General features: G+C 33.5%; 2 protein-coding genes across 2 annotated transcripts; both read left to right on the top strand.

Annotated features, from left to right (window-relative positions):
* Positions 1-661: 661 nt before the first annotated feature.
* LOC108727169 (uncharacterized) lies at positions 662-3567 on the top strand. Its single transcript, XM_018455159.1, has 3 exons — positions 662-1035; positions 1745-3025; positions 3135-3567. The coding sequence occupies exons 1-3, from the start codon at positions 705-707 to the stop codon at positions 3524-3526; spliced, it is 2004 nt and encodes a 667-aa protein (XP_018310661.1). The 5' UTR covers positions 662-704; the 3' UTR covers positions 3527-3567.
* A 2010-nt stretch (positions 3568-5577) lies between these two features.
* On the top strand, positions 5578-10132 carry Non1 (nucleolar GTP-binding protein 1). The gene is made up of 9 exons (XM_018455151.1): positions 5578-5753; positions 6768-7042; positions 7119-7356; positions 7647-7889; positions 7958-8212; positions 8280-8564; positions 8642-8920; positions 9077-9220; positions 9477-10132. The coding sequence occupies exons 1-9, from the start codon at positions 5706-5708 to the stop codon at positions 9630-9632; spliced, it is 1923 nt and encodes a 640-aa protein (XP_018310653.1). The 5' UTR covers positions 5578-5705; the 3' UTR covers positions 9633-10132.
* The last annotated feature ends 517 nt before the right edge of the window (positions 10133-10649 follow it).

Raw genomic sequence — 10649 nt, 5'->3', positions numbered from 1 at the left:
TGTTTTTTATTTTCTAGTTGGGTACACACATCCGTGCCAAGAGGAAGCGAGAGGAGCTCGGAAATATTCTGGTACAGATGAGGAAAGCAGCTCATCATTAATTTATATATATATATATATATTCATTAAAATTGTATATACTTGAATAAATTAATACTTCGATATCGATACATAGGGTACATTATTCAAAAATACTCGATGATTTTATCACCTTTGATTCAAATAAATTGAGCAAGCGTATTTAAAAAGCGTATTTAAATTGAGCAAGCGTAATTGTACAACGTATTTTCAGAAATCGAACAGCTATCGAAAACAGATTCCTTAATTTTGTACTGTTAAATATATAAAGTATCTTTATTTTTTATTTGTCTAAAGAAAGTATTTAACTCTTTTTATAAATTTAAATTAAAGTATTTAACTCTTTATAAATTTAAACCAAGCAAGACAAAAATATAATTTTTAATTGTTTCGTCCTAAGTTTCTCTCTCAATTTACAATTATAAATACAAATTATAAAATACATATAAAACAATAATCTATTGTAAAAAATACGTATAATCTATTATAAATGTTATAAATTATTGACAATTATATATATATATGTACTTGTCTGTTTACATTGTTATTGTCTCATGAACGTATTGACAAACTATTTGTCGTTGGACAGTCAGTAAACATTTGATCGTTTTAGCAATCACATCTCGATGTTGAAAGACAAGGTATTTACTAAAAGCGCTATACATCGTTTTCCAAAGACTTTTCAATTTGGACAGGCGAACGCAGCCTGTCGATTCTGCAAGAAAATATTTTGCTGCACAACGTGTCGCGATCGCCACGTGGACAAAGTGCATCCCAACGTGAATACCGATTGTCCCCTATGCGCCTCTGAAATATTGCTGATACGACAGTATGAGTCCACGAAACTGAATTTGGAGGATGAAAAATTATTGTGTCACATAGTGGACAAACATTTGCCATTACGTTGCCGGCTGTGCGGTAATTTGTTTGAATCCAGAGAAGATTTCAAGTCCGTTGGTAATTCACGAAGCGAATTAATAATAAGATCCAAACAGTCTACAGTTACTTGCAAAAATAAAAAAACCATCCATGGGCCGCGTTCCACTTAACGCTCGTGGAATCATTTCACTTTTGTTGTTTATCAAATGTGAAACGAAAGATTCTCGCGAACAAAGACAAACTATTCTCACGAGGGTTGCGAGCGTGGAACGCAGCCATGATCGAGAGTTTTAAAATCAAGAGAGTTTTTAAGGGCAAATTTCATTATTCTATCAATTTATAGGCGATTATTGCTTTCAGAAAATATATAATCGATACTTCAGTATCACATATAAAAAATTTAATACAACTTCTTTTTTCATTCTTTTATTAGACAATAAACACTACGATCTGTTAGAAATACATAGAAAGAAATGACGTCAAATGCATGATAGTTTTTTTATCTGTTAAAATTTAATTTTTATTTGTAAAGTTTTGTCTAGTTTAAAGTCTATATAAAAGTTTTGTTACTTAGCACAGAAAACAACACAAAAAAAGATTATAATATAGCAAGTCAAAATTAAAATGTTTAAAACATAAAGTTTATATTAGTAATAAATTAAAAATTTTTCATTGTAACTTTCTCTAAATAATGTGTAACATGTAAATTTTTCAAATCTGTAGACTTTTCATGTTCAATGTTGAGTATTTTTTAAAATAAATTCTACATTTTTTAACGAAACTTTAGGTGCGTGCAAGTGGTTCGAACACTGGAATTATTTAACGTCGCCATCCAACCATGAGCATCTCGAGAAGAAATCAAAACAGTGTTCTATAAGCGAAAGCGACTGTAACGGCAGCAGATTTTGCACACCGCCGGAAATCTATCGCAAGACCAGTACACCGATGCTTCTTGATCAAAAGGCTGGCTTTGAGATACTCTCCGTACCGGAATTCAACTTAAAAACGCCTAAGACGGACTCGTCCTCGATCGCACAGGTCGCATCAATCTCGAAGACGCAAACGAGCGATACGCAATTCTTTAGTTGTTTGCTGTACAGCTCAAACGAAGATATGACGCCTTTTAGGATCTGCAAAGACGAACAATTTGCTAGGAGCAATTCAGGCAGGAGACTGAGCATCATGGAAGTAGAGCAAGAAAAAGTTGCAAACAACGATACTAAAATAATAACTGCGAATGTGAATGAAGTGTTGTCTCCTGTAGACATGGACTTGATGTCGATCAAGGGTGGCATCCTGCAGAACTCATCCATGTCAGATGATATTTGTGAGGATGTCTTGAAGAAGGTAAGGTTCTCCGATCGGTACGAAACCGCGACGGAGTTTGGGGACTTGATGGAATCCTGTGTGCGCACTATTCTCAACATGTCGATGGAGGAAGACGAGTCTCATGGCGCGCAAAAAGCGGATATTGCAGTAGAAGGTACTAAAGACGCAAATAACAGAATGCAAACGAACAGCATGGAAGACACGAACACTGCGAAGGTCACAAATGACAACCAAGCTGAAGACACAATGCGTTTTTTAATACAACCCCCGGAGAATTTTTTAAATAATTCGCAAATCAAGATCATTCAGGACAACACGAAGAATATAAAGGAGAATCAAAATCCTGATGTAAGCAATGAAGTAAACAATTGTTGCTCAGTTATAAATCAACAAGATTCCAACAACAGAGTGCTGATGATGGTGCTGATGGAGAGCAATTCAGGAGGATTGAATACCGATTTGATGCCTCTGATCAGTTCAGGTTTGAAGAAGTTGCAAGAGCAACTCGTATCAAATCGTCAGTCACCTCTAAATACGGCCGAATCTACTAAGATTTGTAGAAGATCTATTACGACAATGAAGATGAGTGTCGAGAGTGTAGAGAATTATTCTGCGGACAACGCAGCGAACGGACAGTTTGCGTCGTCTTCTTCCGTACAAAACAGCGAAAATAGTAACAATGGTGGATTTCTATCATCCGTCGCGCAAGCTATGAAACACGCTTTAAAAAATCTATCTGGTCAGTCAAATTTTCAAAATCATTCACAAATTAACTATTTAAGCGATTGAAAGATAAGATGTCATGTTCGCAATATAACTTTAACTTCTAACTTTTTTCAAAATTTTAGTTTCGGGTTTGAGAGTACCAAAAAGCATTGAAGCGTCTGAAGTAGTCCAACGACGAGAGATCGTCGAGAAATTGTCATGCTCGCCGAAATCCAGCGGTGCCAGCAGTAGCCAAGTTCGTCTTGGTAAACGGTCCCGTGAAGCCACCGAAGCGTCCTCGAAGGAAGATCCAACTGCATTTTCACCGGATACAAGAAGTCCTCTCGCGAAACGTCAGAGGGGATGGTACAAGATGATTAGAGGACGACTGCCGATTAACAGGATGCGGAACAGTCGCGTGACAACTTCGCCCAGAGGAGTATCCAAAGAGACACAGGTTTTCAGTCAAGGATCCTTGACTGTGGGCGACACAATCCTGCCGCTTCCTGCGAGAGCACATCAAACCACAGAGTAACAATGCTTCTTATAACGAGAAAGAGATAGATATTACTGAATCAAGCAAAAAATTCTTTTCAGAAACAATTTTACAAAGTTGGTTTTCCTTGATTTACTTATTGCTTGATTCAGTAATATTTATTGAAAATTGAAATTGACTTGAAGTTGTTGGATTCATCCCATCTATGTTTTATTTCTATTTGTTTACTTTGGATGCTTTCCAATTGCAATATCCTACACACTTTTGTGCATACAGTCGCACAAGTTGCGTTCCAATTGCCGTAATCGTACAACACTACTCAGTCCGTCGGCTGTGTAAGTTTGTATTTCCTAGTGATTGAACAGTTACTAACTGCGACTATAATATATAAATAAAAGAAGAAAACACGGAAGAGATGGAAACATTGTTTCCATTACTATTATGGATTAAAAAATAAAACTTTATTCGCGCGCGCGAAATCGTGTGCAACGTACACATCAATACGCATTTGATTCTAGTTGAATCGTCGTGCACAACGCTACACATTATACATACCTGTGTACGTTTGTGTCAAAATATATTAAAAAGTTGGAAAGCATCCTTTAATTTTTGAAAAACAAAATGATATTTAAAGTAATATAAAAAATTAGTCGAAATTCAATTATTTTTAAATTACTGTTTTATTTAAAAGATTAGAAAGGATTAAATCTATATAATTCTATAGAAATAAAATTTTCTTAAAACAATAGAAGATATTTAACATGCCAATTTTATATTGTTATACATATACATATAATAATTTATTGCATTATATTGAACATGAAATTTTTATTTTAGAAACTCGCAAAGCACGTGCATTTAGTACGTGATGATGTTTTATATATATAATCACATAGATATGTTTGTATTCCGAAAAATAACGCGATTTTTAAAAATGAATAAACTACATTGAGAATTATTTTAATATTTTAGAGTGTATGTTGCAATTATTTATAAATAAAGGCAATTTATGATATCTTTTTTCAATTTTTAATTATTGTATTTTCGCATTATTGAATCTTCAATACAAATTAAATCTATATTTGATATTTATACCCTGGTAGAAAAATGTTGCTGAAATTATTCCACGTTTTGGAACACTTTTCAATAAAATTTCAGCATTTAAGAAAAATTTCAATTTAATTTCAGCGATTTGTAGCTGAAAAATTTATTTTCGATAAAATTTCAGAAAAATTTCAGCAAAATTTTCAGACAAATTTCAACAAGAATTTCAGAGAAATTTCAGAAAATTTCAGAGAAATTTTGGTTGGATTTCAGTGATTTTTCAGTAATGTTAGCTGAAAAATTCACTTTCGAATCATCAGCATCTTCGCGAGAAGTTTCCTTTTATTATATAAGTTCAAATTAATTTATTAAAAAATGTTTTTTTTTTATGTTAATATTGACTAATTTTCTCACATTATTTTTGTTTTAAATAATAAATCGGACAATTTAATAACAATATGGTTATTCACATAGTTCCCACAATTTGTTTAACTTCATAAGTGACATTATTTTTCATAAAATCGTGATTCTCCGACATAATAAAAAATGATTGTATTTCTTATTATATGTAGCAAATCAGACAATTTGATGACCAAGTTTCGACAAGTATTGGACATCTAATGGTTTTGACCATTAACTCATATATTAGAGCATTCTCTTTAATGCGATTTTTTCCGAATAATTTGTTTTTGCGTTATTAATTGTTTTGATAAGGACCCGAACTGAGTTGAAATGATACGTGTATTTATATATATATATATATATATACTTGCTTAATAAATAGTGTAAGGACCCCGCACAAACCTTATGGAAATTGCATTTCGGTCAAATTGGCTAAAAATTTGACATATTGTAGATCTTGTTCTCGTCCTGATTATATTTTTTCATAATTTTCACAATTTTTTTAGAACGAAAAATTTCAGCCTGCAGCAATGATTTCCCGCGTAAATAGGAAAATATCATATTTCCGCTGCGGCCAGTCTCTTCCGCTGGGAGTTTATAACCTCAAACTGCCCAAACTGGTATGGTTTTGGACACGTGTTTTTCTAAGTCAAAGGAACGATTGAAAAAGTGAAATATCCTGTGTCTTCTCGAAGGAACGGATATTTAATAAAACAAGAAAAAGGAAAGTTACGTTGTCTCTTCAATGCGGAATTTAATAAACTAAAAGAAAATGGTTTTGTACAATTTCAAGAAAATTGCGGTTGTCCCAACTGCGAAGGTTAGTTAATATACATTTGTGATCTGTAATTTCATATATTTATGTCATAATGTTTATTACATTAAGTACAATATTTATTATAATATAAGGGAAAATCAGAAAGTAAAGTGAATTTTATTCATTATATAATACAGGTTAGCAAAGTATGTACAATATCATTTCTCGAATGGTCTATCTTCTGTTCCTGCACTAGACTGCTCTAAAACTTTCTCGCTTTCGACAAATATTAAACGTACATCTATCTCACTTTAAGTTCCAAAAGTGTATACTAGTTCAACCATAGAAAACAGACCCAATATAATGATCCAGCTTTGTAGCACATTTCATATAATGAAGGTTTCTGGTTGCCTTCGAAGTTATATCTTATACTTCCTGGGTCGGTATTTACGATTGGTTCTTATTTTAAGATCGCTTTATATAAATAATATCTTAAGATTTTAAAATTGATTTGACATCTTAAGACTTACAACAGTTTTAAATATAAAAACCAACTATAAATACCAGTCCTAAATTTTACGGCTAGAATTTATCTAAGACTGTAAGTAATATTTTACTATACTAATACAGCTCTGTAATTGACTTATGACATCTCAAAGCTATACTTAAGACGATTTTTAATATAAAAATTGAATAGAAATATCAACCCTAAATTCTAGTAAGATCCCCTTTAATAATCAAAACAAATGGAAAACAGAAGTAATAAGATCAGGACTATAAACTGGATATAAAAGAAGTTAAATTTCAGTTATTTGATAATTTAGGAAATAATGCATAGATGTCTTTGAAGACAGCCAAAAATCTTTTTTACAAACGAAATCAGAATCCTTTGATTATTATACAAAATGTGTTCCAAACCTGAATGATTATATTGAGAAATAATTCGTATATATTTTTTGCGCGTGTATTGTGCATGTGAAAAATAAATAAAAATCGTTTTTTAATTTTCCTTTCTATTTTTATATTACAATATTTTTTCACAAAACTAAGTAATAATTTTTGTCTTCTTCAATGTAGGACTTCATTGATATAATCTTGTCGAAAACACAACGGAAGACACCAACCGTTATTCACAAACAATATAAGATCACGAGGATACGCGCTTTCTATACGCGAAAGGTGAAATTCACTCAACAGAATTTTCACGATAAATTATCCCAGATAATACAAGAATTTCCCAAGCTGGATGATGTTCATCCATTCTATGCCGACTTGATGAACGTCCTGTACGATAAGGATCATTATAAGTTGGCTCTTGGACAGATAAATACAGCGAGACATTTAATTGACAAGTAAGAAAACAATGATTTATATATAACTCGCAAGATTTGTTCTAATTGTCTTACAAAATATATTTTTCGATTACAGTGTAGCGAAGGATTATGTTCGTCTTTTAAAGTACGGAGATTCGTTATATCGGTGTAAACAGCTGAAAAAAGCCGCTCTGGGTCGAATGGCCACGATTATGAAGAGACAGGCAGCCAATTTAACGTATCTTGAGCAAGTCCGTCAACACTTGGCTCGATTGCCAAGTATAGATCCTTACACGCGCACAATAATTATATGCGGGTTCCCAAATGTTGGCAAGAGCAGTTTCATTAACAAAGTAAGTAATACATAATAATTTTATGATAGTTTTGTCTACAAATAGTAAGGGAGAGTGGCCTAAATCGGACCTATTTGCAGTTTTTGCTCTCTCTAAGGCATAAATGAAGTCCGATTGTAAAACCGAAGGTGACGTTGGAAAGATCCATTTAATTACCTTCATTTTTACTTGAGACCATTTTGACATATTTCTCACCTGTGTTGAACTATAATGAAAAATGTAAAAACGCTTGGTTCCAAAGTAGTAGAGTTATCTTCCCTATTTAATATATAATGTGATTTATTCTATAGATCACTCGAGCCGATGTAGAGGTTCAACCGTACGCATTCACAACGAAATCTTTGTTTGTGGGGCATACTGATTATAAATACTTGAGATGGCAAATAATAGATACACCTGGAATATTGGATCATCCATTAGAAGAGAGAAACGTCATAGAAATGCAGGCGGTGACTGCTCTTGCTCACTTGCGAGCTGCTGTGCTTTACTTCTGCGACTTGTCGGAGCAATGTGGTCATACTTTGGAGGAACAAGTGAGCTGTGAAATATAACACTTATGATCTTTAACATTAATGTTCTAAACTCTGTTTTATTTATGTAGGTAAAACTTTTTGAATCTATAAAGCCTTTATTCACGAACAAGCCTTTAATAATAGTCATGAATAAAGTGGATATCCTACGTTTGGAAGAATTATCTCCGGAGAAGAGAGCTGTTCTGAAGCCGTTCGAGGACGATACGAATATACCTGTGCTAGAAATGAGCACCATCACCGATTTTGGCGTAATGGAAGTGAAACTGGAGGCTTGCGAGCGACTTCTGGCCTTCAGAGTCGATCAAAAGATCAAGACTAAAAAGGTAATTAATCCAAAAATCCTTTAACGTAAAATCTGCAGTTATAATGCACGATTTATAACGATTATAGATGGAAGGACTTCTTCACCGATTGCACATTGCTCAACCGAAAAGGATAGATCCTAATCGCGTCCCGTGTATACCGGAGAGCGTTTTGAAGAAGAGACAAGCTGCTGCAGAGAAAGCCACAAGGAAGCGTAAATTGGAGAGGGAGATAGAAGAGGAGATGGGAGACGATTATGTGCTTGATTTGAAGAAGAATTACGATATTGAGGGTGATCAGAAATACGACATCATCCCTGAGATATGGGAGGGTCATAATATAGCGGATTACATAGACCCAGATATCTTTGAAGTCAGTACAAACTTGATTGTGTCAATGCATAATTGTCAAAGCGAAACATGTTTTTATATCGTTTTTCCATTTTCCAGAAATTAAATCAACTCGAAAAGGAAGAACAATTGAGGGAAGAGGCCGGTTTCTACGATTATAAGATACCAGAGTTATCGGAAACGATGCGCGAGGTCGAACAGTTGGCGAAACAGATTCGTGAGAAGAAATTCGTCATGAAGGACGAGGCGCGAATACTAAAGGCTTCTACAAAATCGATTATGCCGCGTACAGCCGCGGCTAAGACCCGCGACCGGTCGGTCGCGAAACTGAAGGAGCAGATGGAAGATCTGGGTGTGGATATGGAAGATACTGAAAACGTGAGTGCCAGTATTTAAGTGTTTTCAAGAAGATAGTTTTAGGACAATTTTTTGTATCGTATTGTTAATTCAGTCACTTTTATTTATGTAATTTATTAATTATATTGCATCAAATATCATATGTTATGTTATATTTTATACTAATTATAACTATAGGCGCACTTCAAACGAACGAGAGGACGGTCCAGGTCGCGCTCAGAACCTGCTAGGAAACGCATGCGTGTGGAATTGGCATCACAATCGCGTGCCCGCAGCGTCTCGAGACCACCGCGGGATGAGATGGGAGTTAAAAACGTAGAAGTAAGTCAGAGACAAATAGACGATGTAAATTTGAAAGCTTCAGCGCAACAGTGATCTATATTTTAGAAAATTAATGTTAAAATAAAGACACAATTAAATTTAGATTAATTAATTTGCTTAACTTCCTTAAAAAATATATATTATTGAAGAACTGAATACCTTATTTTAATTATTTTCTAATTTATGAAAGCCTATTTACATCTATTTGCACAATAAATGGAAATATAGAATTTATCCTTGCTTGTGTTTATTGCAGATGAAGATGAAGCTGAAAAACGTAGCTTATAAGACACAGAAGAAGAAAATAGCCAAGAAAGGTCTCAAGGGAGAGGGTGATCGTTTTATCGGCAATAAAATGCCGAAGCATTTATTCTCTGGCAAAAGAGGAATCGGCAAAACATCCAGGAGATAAAGCATTCACTTATATTGCACACATTACTTATGATCCTTCATTTATATTATATATCTATACATATATAAACAAAACCGTCACCTTTGTAAATGTAATTTTCAATCCAGATTTCGTATTAAAGATATTGTCGCGAAATATTTCATTCATCGACGCGGATACTATCGCTGACCTATTTCTGTTTGATTTATGATCAATGATGCGATTACAATTTGTGAATGAAACTCACGTGTTTATTGAGAAGAGAGCGAAGATCGCTTTTTCCTTTATCATTATCGGACACTGAATAGTCTGTTTTGAAAATAGTATTTTTTGTGACGACACTCGGTGTAGCATGAATGCGCATGGTTGCATAATGCACACAAGGTAACCTTCGAACTCGGGACGGGGTGAGCAGCAGCGTCACGCTTAATAAAACTTTATTGCTGTCGTGGCCAGATAACCCCTCGCGTCGATTGTAGCTTTCACATTACATTCTATTCATAAAATCACAACGGTAGCCTCGAAACATCGATTAAACAGTTGTATGATTTAATTTTGAAATGTTATCTATAAAACATTACAACTTTATAAAATAATAGTAATAGAATATTGATAAATTAATACTTAAATTGAAATTGCTCTAATTTTGTTACTCTAAATATTTGAGTTTTAATTGTTAAGATGGAATTAAAAAATTTGAAAGATTGTGAATAAACATGATTTTCTTTGTGGTATTTTCGTTGAAAATAATCATTTGACAGGATTTTTTCAAATTATGATTTAGTTAAATACCACCGTAAAATGATAAAAAAATAGAAGAATGAGCTTTTTTTTATTGAAAACTGCTTTGTGTTAATTATGTACAACGAAAAATATGTATAACGATCATTGACTAGCGCAAATTTTATATTTGACTTTCGTGAGCTTTTTCGAAGATCTTGATTCGTTAATGATAGAAATTGATACAAAATTGTAAGGAGAAAATTCTGTTCGTATTTTGTAAAAATATATTTTGAAATTCGCGCCGCTTTAGAGATA

This window comes from Mycetomoellerius zeteki, unplaced genomic scaffold, assembly GCF_001594055.1.
Source record: "Mycetomoellerius zeteki isolate Tzet28-1 unplaced genomic scaffold, Tzet1.0 scaffold471, whole genome shotgun sequence".
In the NCBI taxonomy this organism is placed as follows: domain Eukaryota; kingdom Metazoa; phylum Arthropoda; class Insecta; order Hymenoptera; family Formicidae; genus Mycetomoellerius; species Mycetomoellerius zeteki.
This window is presented reverse-complemented; position numbering and strand designations above follow the sequence as displayed.

Bases quoted from the DNA above. Each gene is read 5' to 3' on its own strand.
- Non1 (XM_018455151.1), top strand. From the start codon at position 5,706: ATGGTTTTGTACAATTTCAAGAAAATTGCGGTTGTCCCAACTGCGAAG. The intron at 7,043-7,118 runs GTAAGAAAACAA...TTTCGATTACAG, and splicing joins GCGAGACATTTAATTGACAA to TGTAGCGAAGGATTATGTTC. The intron at 8,921-9,076 runs GTGAGTGCCAGT...TTATAACTATAG, and splicing joins ATATGGAAGATACTGAAAAC to GCGCACTTCAAACGAACGAG.
- LOC108727169 (XM_018455159.1), top strand. From the start codon at position 705: ATGTTGAAAGACAAGGTATTTACTAAAAGCGCTATACATCGTTTTCCA. The intron at 1,036-1,744 runs GTAATTCACGAA...ACGAAACTTTAG, and splicing joins AGAAGATTTCAAGTCCGTTG to GTGCGTGCAAGTGGTTCGAA. The intron at 3,026-3,134 runs GTCAGTCAAATT...TCAAAATTTTAG, and splicing joins CGCTTTAAAAAATCTATCTG to TTTCGGGTTTGAGAGTACCA.